General features: G+C 39.8%; 1 protein-coding gene across 1 annotated transcript; it reads right to left on the bottom strand.

The window, feature by feature from the left end:
* Window positions 1-2,059: 2,059 nt before the first annotated feature.
* On the bottom strand, window positions 2,060-13,402 carry MEIKIN (meiotic kinetochore factor). Its single transcript, XM_068205729.1, has 14 exons — window positions 13,197-13,402; window positions 11,685-11,772; window positions 11,384-11,462; window positions 10,328-10,388; window positions 9,551-9,691; window positions 8,994-9,113; window positions 8,700-8,739; window positions 7,403-7,464; window positions 6,598-6,692; window positions 6,093-6,263; window positions 5,666-5,746; window positions 5,033-5,188; window positions 4,630-4,753; window positions 2,060-3,305 (listed from the first exon to the last, which is right to left on the bottom strand). The coding sequence occupies exons 1-14, from the start codon at window positions 13,369-13,371 to the stop codon at window positions 3,259-3,261; spliced, it is 1,440 nt and encodes a 479-aa protein (XP_068061830.1). The 5' UTR covers window positions 13,372-13,402; the 3' UTR covers window positions 2,060-3,258.
* Between the last annotated feature and the right edge of the window lie 534 nt (window positions 13,403-13,936).

Genomic DNA, 13,936 nt, shown 5'->3' with positions numbered 1-13,936 from the left:
AAATAAATAAAAAAAAAGGTGTGATAGGTTTTTTAAAATCATAAGGATCCACGCCTTTTCACAAAACTCTTTATTAGTAATACCTAAATGAAATAGAAACACTGGTAACAGCAAACAGTCTCCTTCAGTGTCTCACTGTTCAGATACAACCCTGCTAGGAAGTTTAATTAAGGACTAACAAAACTGACTGACTCATCTGCTTTCCCTGGAAAATGGAATTAAACAACATATGATGTAAGATTAAATTAAGCATTATTATTTTAAGGCATAATTTAGCAGATGTCTAACATATCTACAGAATGATTCTTCACAATCACCTGTCTGTAGGAACTTCGTTTTCCATCTACCAGGAGTTGTAGACAATTCCAACACCAAACAGCAATTAATGTTTAAATGCATCTTTTCCCCCTTGCTCTGTACAGAAGACACACGTGGCTGCCACAGAATTATACATGACGAATCTTTACATCCTTTCACCATGTAGAAACCGCCTGGCTTCAAGAGGAGCACATAAATACAGTCTCAAAGATAAAAAGTCCTCAGGGAACAAAACGACAGAATTTTGGCCAGGGTATGTAACTCAGTTTTCAGCAGTTTCACAACTTAGAGCAATGAAGATTTCACTAAGATCAAGTGCATTGCAATTCAGGCTGCTGGAGTCCCTTTAAATATAAGTGAACTTATGTGTACATTCAGCATATTTTGATCTGGGCCCAGACATCTCTTCTGTGTCTAAAGATTATGAACCAAACCACAACCATCTGCATGTAAGGCTTTACCCTCCACTGACCTGTACATGTACCCTTGTAGTGCTCCCACCAGCTCTGAGTACTTGGAGCCAAAGTCTCCTAAAAGTGCACTTCAGATAACAAGAATAACTGAACAGTGTTAATGAAAAACCTCTTACAGATTTATGTATAATACATTTACTCAACATGCATCTGCCATGCACAATTCCTGCTGATAAAGGATTATCAGAGTTCTTGCATGGACTGACTCGCTGGAATCAATTCCATTCAAGCCATTAAGACTTCATCATGTCTGGGATGTGACAGAGTAGCCCTGGTGACACTGAACAGATTCTTCTCCTGAATCACTGCACAAATAACCTCCTCAGTCCTACCCATTAACTGGCCATGACCCATAACCTTTATCTACCAATATGGAGGAGCCAGTTCCCACTCTGAATGAAATTTCATGTAGTGATTTTTCAGCTGAAAACCAAACTATGGGAAAATGCCTTTCCTTTGAGAACAGCAGAACAAGGGTAGGGATTGTTGCAGCCTCAAAATGAATTTCCTTCCCTGGGGCAAAGAGCTAGGCTGGTAATTAATTACACTTTCTCTAAGAGTCAGACAAAAGATGATAAGAAGCAGTGCTTTCATAACTGAAGGGAAGGACAATAGATTGTGGTTGGTGATATTTCTGTCCTCCTATACAGCCTCATCACATCAAGAAAAACAAAGGCAAACCCCAGCAATATTCAGGCTGCTACAGCCAATTCCACAGTTCCAGACCATGTTTTCCTCTCTTGCACTTTCCAATTAGTTTGCCAGTATTAGTCTCTTAGTCTCTTTACCAAATGCCCTGGGGCAAGGTAAGTGTTTTTTCCTATGACTTCCAGAATACCCTTACAATAAACATATCTTTATTCTGGACCATCTTTTACTTGAATAATCATCATAAGCATTATGATATGTAATTTTCAGTTTTGCTTCGAGCTACATCAAGAAGCTCACTTCTGTCTCCTAGGGGCTCTAGATTCTTGCATAATTACTAGTGATAGTATTTGCAAGAACAAGGATATTGATAATTAAAAGCATACCCGACAGGACTCCAAGGAGTTATTGGCAGAACTCATTCTATTAATGCTTAAAAGAAAAATAGCTTAATGGCATAATTTTTAACCTTGAGCCATTTAGAATGTTTATATAATACTTGTTCATGGACTAATCCAGCAGCAATTATTTGCACTTCCTTCTACCCCAGAGCAATGGGGAAAAGATCAGGGTTTGAACTTTCACAGGTATTTTCAAATGCAGTCAAATTACAATTATGCATTCTGTATGTCTTCCTTTAATGCTCTTTTAGGAAATACAGAAGTATTTTCCAGGGTGATAACACTGAGAAACAAACTCAGACTTTTGAAAGCCATACTAGCATTTCGAAACATTGAAAAACTTCCTTTTCGTCCAGATAAATCTGAGTAAAGGATATTGTAGTGAGAACACTGTAGGGGTCCAAATTACTTTAATGTGCAATGAATTCAAGTGGAAAAAATTGTTCTTGACAGTGTTTTCCAAGACATTCAGCACATTAAGAACAACATTTATGAACTAACAATCCACAACCTGAACTGGAAGCACTGGGAATCTGACTTATGTGGACATAGTGTGAGCAGTAACCTGAAAATCCAGAATGTCAATATCCATCTCTTCAAACAGATCAGCTATAAAAGGGTTTTTCCCACCATTGTGTTCATGTAAGGCATTTACTTTCTCTAAGTCTGAAGCCACTAGAAGAGACAATGACTAAGAGATGTGATATTACAAAATACCTGAGATGAAACAGGAAGGACTCTGAGATGGCAGTGGCTGGGCAGTGGATGTGCCCAGAATGGTGACAGTGCTGATCATTAAGAGCCAATTCTCAGTGATGATGGGGTGAAGATGACCTGTAGTCATGTTCAGAAATCAAATTACAGCAGAACTCACAGTCCTGTACCTCCAATGTTCTGCAGACCTAAGCATTCAAGGAGTTTAATGGTGCCATACTATTGACTTCTGGGTCTCCAAGAGTACATGAATGCTTTCATGGCCAGTCCCAGGACTCCATATTAACAATGACCTTCGTAGTCAATGTTAACACTTAAACAGAGGTCCCATCTTTAGACGCTAATGCTACTAGAGAAAACTAGAGATCTTGGCAGAAAGAGAGCCAAAAGTAATCTATTAAAGGAATTTGGTCTGCTGTTCTTCAGTCAAACTTTTTAAAAATCAAAACAAACTGAAGATTCATCTTTATGGAATCCTTACAGAATAATGCCCAGAACAGGATCTAGCTGCTGTACAAAATAATTTAATATAAAGTATTTCAGTATTTACTAGCTTACTGAAACACATAATATTAAATTTCAAACAACATACATGCAAAAACCATACAACTATTATTTACTAGTTAGGAGTTGTGTTTTACCACCCTGTCACAGCAGCAAGACAGGTCATTTCTTCTGTTAACTCCTGCTGAGAGCCAAAAATTTCATCTCTGTTTACAGTAGATCCAATTTTTGGTACTTGTTATAATATCTGTGAGGAAAAAAAAGTGATAAGTAACTATCAATAAAGTGGTACATTCTCACAAGTAAAATAAAGCTCGATGATCTGACCAGCTGTTCAGATGTTCACTAGTTATATCCACTGCTAGCATTTGTCTGGAAGAATCGGGATCTTGCAGGTCTCATTTACCAGTGAGGAGAGGACAATAATTTTGAGTATATGTACATTCCTAATGAAAACCAGCATCATCTGAAAGACTCCTTGAGCAGAGAATAAAACATCCAGCATAAACCTCCCACCACAGTGGGGTCTAATTCCTGATACCAGGATCCTCTAGAAAAGGAGTAAGAAAACCAAACTTTTGTTCTGACAACACTACTTGCTGATTTGTGATTCACTTGCCCACCAAGTACAACCTGTCTTCTGTATTACCACAATTTGCCTGGGCACATGACCTAGCACAATCCCAGTTCTTTGATCTGTATAGAAGCGTCAGATGAGTGTCATTAATTAATACATACACACACACTTACAAGCACTTCCCTGCATTCTAGATGCTACATATAACTGGTAATAAAGTAGAAAGATATTTGGACTTAAGAGACAGCAAATGAAAATTTTTGTGTATTCAGTATTTTTGAAAGCTGCAGTATTATGCAGCTTATGCAGTATCTCTGTATTGAATTAAAACAGAATAAATGACACACAACTTGCAGGAAACTTGAAGAAGTACTTTAAACTTTGGAAGACACATGCCATCCAGTGGTACACCAAGAAACTTCATGAGAGATGGGAAAGGGAGAGGCTTTTACCTCTCTGTTAAGTGACGAGATAGTTTTGTTCCCAGCTCTTATTTTTGTTCCACAAAAACCAAGGAGGTGAATAAAGGAATTTTCCCTATGTTAACGGTTTCAGGAGAAAAGAACAGAAACCTTATGAGAAACTGGTAATTTTTGAAGAAAAACGTTACTGATAACTTGAACTACTTTGGTGGAGGGGTGGTGGTGAATACCAAAGTTCAACTCAGGCTTACCCACCCTTGAAATAAAGCACAGAATAATATTAAGGCCTTAATTCTGAAGTAGCCTATGACTGTTATAATTGCTATGCAAAAGATACTTGGAGGAGAAAACAGTGCAATTTTATTAAAGTACTGTTGCACAAGAACACTATTAAGCCAGAGAGTTGAAGTTCTCTGCATCTTTCACTCTTTTTAGCCTTGTGATTTTTCCAAATATTCAGACTTTAAGAAAAAGCCCAACAACCTTTAAACACTGAACTAACGCATTAGCATCTGCACAGTGTATCTATACTATATATACAGGAGTACAGAACCAAGTTTATACCCCTTTACCTTCAGGCACTCCTTTGGGAAGGCGGAACTTTTTAGAGTTAACCGGAACTTGCTGGAGCCGGGAATACCTCGGGTCTGGTGACATTCTAACGATGGAGCAGATTTCTTGTCTGCCACACGGAGGCTGAAAAAATTATTGAGATTTTATTCACACAACTATTCCCACTGAAGAAATGTTCTTTTAGCTTTCTTCTAGGGAAATTAGAGATTACATGCAGATTTCAAGGCATATCACTAGAAAACATTTAAGACTACTTGTGTACACTCAACATGCTATTGGAAAGGGTGATAGAAAGCTTCAAAGCTTTAAACATTCTCTTTAGCAGTTTTGATACTGTAAGGATCAAATATACAGAAATTAGCACGACAAAACTGGATTTAAGAAATGCAATAAAATCAGAACCTGTAAAATATTCTTTTCTTCTGGACTTTGAGGAATAATTTCTTTTTCTGAACTCAGAGATGCAGGAAGAATTTCTTCTGAGTTTACAAATGGACCTGTGGTATTCAGGAACAGGTCTTCCCCAGGTGAGGCTTTACACACCGGTGACAAGCTAAGCTACAGTTCCATCAAAATACAAAATATCCAGGTATAACTGCCCAGTTAAGTAACAGACAACAATTCAGATTAGCTAATGCTTGTTGGCTCATGCAAAAGATATTCTATTGCTTAAATAAAAATTATTTAGGGATTCACCAAGACCCTGATGTTCTCTATTTATTAATCTAGTATGCACTAGCTCAAGTGTGAAGAGCTTTGTACAGCCAAAGAATTCAAACTGGCATTTAAATATCAATTTTGAATCAATGGAAGTACAGATAGTAGTGCTAGTTTTACAGTACATTTGTAAAAATACAAAACAAATTCCTAGATTGTGTTGAGTTTTTTAATTATTCAGAATTTATCCGTTTGTTGTGCAATTTGCAGTGTAACATATATATAGGCAGAAATGGAATGTGCCACAAGGAATGATTTCTTTGGTCTTAATCATTCAGAAAAAAAAAACAAAAAATCCCCCATCAGATAGACACTCACATCTAGCTCTAGAGGCTGAGCATTACCAGGATTTTTTAGGACTTTATTTTCCTCCATGATTAGCATGGTGGAAGTCATTTGCTAAACAAAAACAGAGAAGAACTCAGTATCAGTTTCAAAGTCTTTGCTGTTTATTATTACTCTTACAGTATTCTCCTAATACACAATACTTTAAGAACTCAATTTAGAATTATTACTAGTTCTTCAGATTTATGTATTGAATTCCTATCATTCAGGGTTGGTTTCTTTTTTTTTTTTTGGTCTTATGCTCTCCAAAATTAAGACAAAGAATTAGTTTACTGCAGCACGGACATTTCAGATGTGGCACTTCCTGCCACTTCTCCTATTTAATTGTAACTTTTGTCAAGATTCCCAACTCCCATTTCCATTCCATGCCCCATCAGTGGGGCACAATGGGAATACTCACCACCACATCATCCCTCGGTTTGGCTGACATAACTTCTGTCAACTCCTTTGAGCTGTCTGTCGTGTCTTCTGAAGCATCAAGCTGCCTAAACGATGATGAACCTTCTTCAAAGGGATTACAACTGCTTTCTTTTTTCTTCAGCCTTTTGGGTATAGTTGCTTGATTATCATGCTAAATAGTAAAACAATTACATTTTGTGTTACAAAGTCAAACTCTGTAGCTTGATAAGCACTAAAAAAAAGAGTCCCCCTGTCATAGTCAAGCTCTACACAACCCATTTCAGTACCACTGACACAGCCAGTCTGAAAAACAGTGAGCTTGGGGACATCATGATTACTGCTCTCTCAAGAGGGAGAGGAAAAGCTACATCTTCACTCTGCCCCGGCTGCAAACATCACTTTACAAGTGTAGCAGGAACTACTATTCCTCTAGGTGGAGTTTTCCACCTATACAAGGAGGAAATAATTTGTGTTACAACCTTGCTGATTTATTAAGAATCTTTCACCTTGCTTTCCGGTCCTAATGGTGAAGAACAGCGCATACCACTTTTTAGGTCTGGAGTTCTCTCTCTTGCAGCTGTTATTTTACAGAGTTTTTTTCCTGTGACAGATTTCCAACACATTAATTAACTTTGAGACAAAGACCACTACAGCTACTCTCCACCCCATGTCTTACAGGATGGTTTTCACAGAGGAGTAATTCCAAAGCCACTCCTGTAAACACAATTCTTCCCTCCAATACAATCCTTGTCTCCTTCTCCCCACCATCAGGACTGCTTTACTCCTCTCCCATTCTGTAAACAAGCCTGCTTATTAAAATGTTCACCTGGCTGTTTACAGCTGGATAAATACTGTGGGACCAGACACCTGCATAATCACACAGACAGAATTGTATTGGTCACAGATCAGAACTGTAGTTTCATCAGGGACTCAATGTATTTATGAAGCTGATATGAAATAAGCTCAAGTAAAGAGCATGACACAAACAGTTGTTTTCCTGGGTAAGGTAAATACGAAATGTCAATTTTCAATGAGCATCATGGGTGACTAAATGGAAAAAATGTGGGGTCTGAGACTTTAGTTGGTTGGTTGTTTTTGTTTTCTTTTCCTAACACATTAATTAGAACCAAGTCTTATTTGCTGGGACAATTTTTCAATTTACACTTTCCCTTCTAGACACAACTGAGTTTAGTCTGTGCTGGAAGACAAATGACACAGTAGAAGCCTGGTTTAGATACTGTGCAATCATTTATGTTTGGGTAGAATATTCTATTCTCACAGCTTCTACAACTGCTTCAGGTTATATTTTACCTGTCAGAGTAGTTGAACTGTTTAATGCTGAAGAACTGTAATAGAAACTTGATGGTCTCTTTCTAGAAGAGGAGAAAAAGAAAAGAACAACTATCCTGATTGAATGTTAACATTTAAAAAAAAACTATTAATAAGAAAATCCTAGGAAAATATAGGTTGAGTGAAACAGAATAAATCTTATTTTAAAAAAATTGTTAAGGAGTTGCTTAATCACCCTTTACAGTTGTTTGATAGTTTATCAAGTCACACATCTATCCTGAGGACTGTTGCAATTTAAGACCCACAGAAGATTCACTAAATACTTAGCGCTTCAGCATTCTAGGACAGAACACCTTTAAGGAGGACGCAGGGGAAATTAGGTTCACAAGAAAATTCAGAATCAATTGTGTAGAGATCTGTAACAGTAAGATCAATATGTGTTATGAATGAAAATGTCTGCATATAAGACTGGAAGGAGAAGCACAAGGGTTAAAAGAAATGATGCTGTTCCCAGAAAAACACTCATGTTCCTTAGGTTTTTATGTTAGGACCTGAAGGCAGCTCTGTGACAAAGCCTAGTATACAAGACCCTTCTCTGTGATAAAACCTCACCACAGACAACTTGCCAGAGAAAACCCAGCACCCAACAACAGGAGGGTGTCAGCAGGGCGCCAGCACAGTACGCACACACACCATTCTACTTCCTGGCAGATGAATTCTGAGTAAGGAGACACTATCAACAGGCAGTAACTGGCCCAAGATTATAGTATAAAGTCAGCAGTGTTCCAAAGCAAAGGAGCTCCCCATCTAAGTTGATGATTCCAAAAGAACATAAAAGACCTGCCCAAAAACTGATTTTTCTCTGGGCAAGCAGAGAATGTCAGATTTATTGAAGACTTGACAACAGGTACTCTTCACACTCTACTGCACAGACAAGCCTGGCCAGATCACCTGAGCACACCCCTTTTGCTGTGACTGAATGAAATCTGACAGAATTAGTGCAACTGCATAAAAGCAACTTATTTAGTGATTTTGTAAATAAATGTCAAATGTCTCTTCCATAAAATCCTTCACTGAATTCTCTTACACTGACTTCCCTACAGCTGCAAGGCCAAATAGAAGTCTATAATGCAAACTCTTCCCTGACCAATTTCAAATTCCACCAATATTAATGTTAGTGAGGACACAGGTAGCTGACACTCCACAGAAGTGTTTGCATGAGCGGAGGCTTATTTGTACTGCCTTTCTTTTAAGGACCTCTCAAAAGAGAAGAGAGTCTGAACATTCAGGTGCATCAAAGAGTCTGCTGTATGATTACCTTCTAGTGCTTCGGTCAGGAAAATCCTCTGGTACAGGTTCTAAAAAAAACCAAAAACACAAAAGCTAAACTTTAAATGAAAAAGCTATGCCAGCTTAGACCAGACAATTTTTTAGTGCAAACTAACTTATAAAGCATAATATTCGAAGTAAACACAAACCACTAGCAGGGAGCTGCTCTGCATTATGCAAGAGACCTCACATAAAATGATCATTACATATTTTATACAGGTTCCTCACATCAGAGTGAAATTTGTTTATGTTTATATCCTGAAGTATTGTAGAAAATAATTACCTAATATTGCTGAAAGATTTGAGATCTGTGGTATCTTATCAATGGTCACCGCTTTGCTGGAGTCCAGGAGAGTAGAGTTCTTGTACTTGCCAAGGTCCACAGAGTAAAAATTGCATCTTTCTGGACATAAAAAAATAGAAGTGTAGATTTCTTATGCTGAAATTCATTGAGTTAATAAATTTGTGACCAAACTGAAAGCAATCACATTTTCAGGACAGGAACTAAAAAAGCAAAATTAAAGCACTGTCTTGGCTCAAACAGCTGCAGAAAAGTTTAGAACTAATTTGGCTGAACACACATTTGTGGCTCATTCCCAATAAAAAGCTTGTGTCAACAGTGAATACTTTAGGTTTAACGTAGGATTCAAATTACACAAGGACCTGATTCACACCAGATTAGAGGACAGATACACTGATTCCATGTTAAGCACAGGTTTATAGCAAAAATGTGACCTGGTGAGTCACACCAAGGGAGGCCGCTTGTCTTTCCATTGTAGATAGTCTCTCTGCATATTATACACCAAAGAAAACTGAAAAAAAGTCATCCAAAAGTCTCACCCAAATCATCATTTCTGAATGTTTCAGGGGATGAGTAAGTTGTCAGGCTGTTGTTAGCAGTGCTATAATCTGCAGCTGAATCTTCATCTAAACACTCTATGAGAAAGGTGGAAACACCTGTGGGAAGAGTAATTTCTGTACCTAGAGAAAGAGACAAAAAATGTGGCTAAAAAAATCTATCATCTTGTACAAACCATCAGGATTTCCTTATCTGAGTTTCATTCTTGTAATGCGTTAAAAATTGTCACTCATCATCAGTCAAAATACAGTTAAAGAAACAAACAAAAGGCATACTTTGTTTACTTCCATACACTACCATAAGCCAAGAGAAGATACCTTCTTTGCCCACAGCTCACAAGACATACCTGAAGAATACAGCCTCTAGTAGGGCAATTCTTAAATAGGTCACAAGCTTTTAGAAATGCAGGTTTGAGTAAACTGAAGAACTCCTGTCCACAACTAGTTCTGTCAATAATAAAAGCAAGATCATGTGGCTTCCAACGGCTGAGCTCAAGACTCTCAAGTGCTGTGGGTCTGTCTTTGCTGCCTACAACCAATTCGTACAAGTCCAGCCAGAGGCTGCAGTAAGAGGCAGAAGTCCATCCAGTGGTGTCAAAACCTTCACTTTCTAATATCACACAGTCAGAACCAGTACAACAACAGCACAGTACAAGACCAGTACTTTTACAGAAATAAAATTATATCAGGAATTTTACATTCAGTTTATTATCAATATCAAATATATTTAACAATATAATGTATTGCCATTATACTTACTTGAAGTCACTTCAGCATTTTTTAAACTTCCTTTACTTTCAAAGTTGATTATTTTGTAATCCTAAAATTAAAAGACCAATACAAACAACCTGAGAAAACTGAATGTAGACAAAGAAAGGCATTTAAATATCATCCCACATTAGCAGATGCTGAGAAAATGCACTGTACTTCACCACTTAAGCCTGCTATTCACAGCGTAATTTGTAGCAGGATTCTTCATGCACATTAACAAATCTGCAAGCTTACAGCTCTAAAATTCATGACAAATATCTCATCATTTGATCCTGCAATCTTTGCTGGATGAGACTGCCATTGAAGTCATACTGACATCAACTGAACTTAGGCACAACAGAGGTGGACTAATGAACTTCATTGTCTTTTGATTTTTTTTGTTTTTCAGACACCTAGTCCTCACTTTCAGAATCCTACGCCATTTCTGCAAATACAAACATCTATGATGTATAGGCAGTAGATTCTACAAAACTAGGCATTTTGTAGAAAATGTAAATAATTGGTAGACTCTAAAGGAGAGCTAACATTTAAAAGAAAAATACTTTTATACCAGTATCACCTGTGCCCTTTGCTGCAGCAGATTTCAGTTCAAACACACCTGGTTCACTATTCTCTTGCCACTGCAGTATTAACTGTTCTGGAACACTTCTGCACCACCACCTCCAATTACTTTGTTCCAGTTTTAATAACACAAGAAACAGCATCAATGACATGTCAAAGGTCTGTGCCTGACCTAGAAGTGAGCAATTCTCTGGAATCACAATTTACTGAAGATCTCTTCCACACAACACAATTCCTACAGCCTTACCTCATCCAAGATAATTAGTATTGATGTTTTCTCATGCTACCAGTAGCTCCCAACAGCTTTTATTCTGGCCAAATACACAGCAAATGTAAACCAAAATTAGGACCAAGCCCAAACGTCTGGGCTCACACAGACATAACTCATAGGAAATTTACCTGAACAGAAAAAGAGTTAATGCGCCACATTTCTCTGATTTGTCCTCCATCACTAGTAGATAAAAAGCAAGACTGCATTCTCACCTTCAGTGGTACACTGCTTTCTTCTGGTTCCTCTTCTTTTATCTTGAAGTCTGTTGTTTCTCTGACAGTCACCTGATTGCTGCAGTTGAAAAACAGAACCAAGTTCAATCACAGAGCTACACTGCTTTAGACAAAAGCAACAACTCCAAAATATCTTTATGGGGTGCCAATAAATAATCTGACCAACATCAGTGCATTGATAATTCAGACTGCATTGCTCCAAGAGCCATCTCACAAGACAAAACTATGTAATTTACTAGCAAGGCTTAACAGTGGTGTGTCTGAATGAGTTCTAGCTGACCTTTGGTTGCATGAAGAGCTCTCTTCAGTATATTCGACATTTTCTTTAATCTTTGGTAAGTTTTTCCCACTGAGCTTTTTCTTCAGGCCTAGAGAATAAATATTTAGTTCAGAATGGTAATTTCAACAATACAATTTAGAGTATTATTTCTAATTTAGCTATTCCCACCTTCTACACTCATAACACTTTTTGACCCTATTGTCACAAACAATGTAAAATCCGAATTTGCTTTTTTCAGCAGTACATCAAGACAAAACAAAAAGCAGACCTAAATACTTCTCATGTTTTAGAAACCTGTTGATTAAAAGGAAAAAACTCCACCACCTTGGAAGCAACCTTTACTTTGATTCAAAATAGTTTGAGTACAAATCAGTTTTAAATGGTATTTATTACGAGTATCAAGGATTTCTAATTAAACTGGTCCTCACTGTATATAATCCCAAATGGCATTAACACAATCAGTAACCAGCAAATTTCAGAAACATATTTTCTTACCCTAAAACTAATTTTATGAGTCATTTAGCTTTGTGCTTTGCTTTCATTATCTAAGAGCTAGAAACAGTCAAACTTTCTAGAGTTACACTTTTATGACTGCAAAGGAGCGTCCAACGCCACACTAAAATCTGTGTCTGAGTCACTGCATTTCCCCAGAGCCACACAGAGCCCTTCGGCTGAAGCTTCCTGGGAATTCAGGACAGGATGATATATGGACAGGACTCATCCTTTTCTTTTTTTTCAAGCATATGGAAGACCTCCAGGTGGCTGGCTGTGCACAGGAGCACTAAATACATACAAGAGCAGGACCAGCAGAGCAGGAACAAGGCAATAACAAATGTTTGCTGCACCCCCTCACAGCAAAGCTTTACTTTTAAATTACCAAGATCAGCCCAAGATCAAGACATCCCATGCTGGTGTTCCCCATGCTCTGTCAAGCTTCACTCGATTCCCATCCCTTCCCTTGAACTGCATTTTTTTCTTAAGAGGTCTCAAACGCTTGGCTTGGTATCTGCTGCACTGCGTTCAACAACGAGGCAGCTCCTTTTGAGTAACGACTTCAAGGAATTCTTAAAATATTCTCTCAAAGGTAAGCAAGACTTTTGTCTTGCCATTTCTCGATGCTGCCTTCCAACTCGATTAAATGGAGGGGAGGCGCTTTACAGAAGGAAAAATCCTTCTTATTGCTAACGAGCAGCTAAAATAGAAGTAACACTCCTGTTTCCAGGACAGCAGTGTACTTTTTCCAAGCGGTGAGGGACATGAATAACAACAAACCACCTCCAGCCTCGCACAGGGCCCGCTGCGCTGGGCACCCGTGTGAGGAACAAACCTTTGGGGGCCACCGAGGACGCTACCGGTAAAAATCCTGCCCGCATTACCCTGCCCAGCATCTTTACTCACGAGAACACACCGCACAAAGCACAGCGCAGGGTCCTCTTTCCCCCACCTTTCCCGCCAGTACCGGCCCAGCCTCCTGCACCCCAAGCCCTGCCAACACCCGCGAGAGGCGCTTACAGGCGGGCTCGGGCCCGCGAGGCCCCGCGCTCCCGAAGAGGCGCCGCCGACACATCTGCGAGCCGCCGGCCCGGCTGCTCGGGAGAGCGGCCGCCCCCGGAAGAGGGGACGAGCGGCGCTTCTTCCGCGGCGCCTTCCCGGCGCGGGGAGCACGGAACCCGCGCTCCCGCTCCATGGCAACCCGGGCTGCAGCCGCCGCCGCCACGGCCACCGCCGCCGCCACCACGGCCACCGCCGCCGCCACCGCCCGCGGCCCTCGGGTGGCGCCGCCCCCGCAGCCCCAGCCCGCATGCGCGGGACCGGCCCGCACCAGGCAGCGGCTGTGGGCAGCGGCTGTGGGCAGCGACGCCCGCGCAGGGAAAGAAGTCCCGTACGAAAATGGAGCGAATAAATCGTGTGTGTGATAATCCCTGTACAGGTCCGACCCTCGCCCGGCCCTGTGCCAGCGCCTCGCCGCCCTCACAGGGAAAAAACTCCCGTATGAAAATGGAGCGAATAAATCGTGTGTGTGATAATCCCTGTACAGGTCCGACCCTCGCCCGGCCCTGTGCCAGCGCCTCGCCGCCCTCACAGGGAAAAAACTCCCGTATGAAAATGGAGCGAATAAATCGTGTGTGTGATAATCCCTGTGCAGGTCCGACGCCGTGGTTCAGCTTCAGGCTGTAGAGAGGAGGAATCTCGTTGTGTCGTTACCTGAAAAAAGTGTACAGAATCAGAATGATTTGGGTTGAAGGGACCCC

The sequence above is a fragment of the Anomalospiza imberbis genome, chromosome 15, assembly GCF_031753505.1.
Source record: "Anomalospiza imberbis isolate Cuckoo-Finch-1a 21T00152 chromosome 15, ASM3175350v1, whole genome shotgun sequence".
NCBI lineage: Eukaryota > Metazoa > Chordata > Aves > Passeriformes > Viduidae > Anomalospiza > Anomalospiza imberbis.
The sequence above is the reverse complement of the archived record's forward strand: the minus strand, read 5'-3'. Positions and strand labels throughout refer to the sequence as shown.

What these genes read in the sequence shown, in the direction of transcription:
- MEIKIN (XM_068205729.1), bottom strand. Translation starts at nt 13,371, where the DNA reads ATGGAGCGGGAGCGCGGGTTCCGTGCTCCCCGCGCCGGGAAGGCGCCG. An exon ending in AAAGCAGTGTACCACTGAAG is followed by an intron (nt 10,389 to 11,383) that starts GTGAGAATGCAG and finishes TTTTAATTTTAG; the next exon opens with GATTACAAAATAATCAACTT. An exon ending in AAATCTTTCAGCAATATTAG is followed by an intron (nt 8,740 to 8,993) that starts GTAATTATTTTC and finishes GGTTTTTTTTAG; the next exon opens with AACCTGTACCAGAGGATTTT.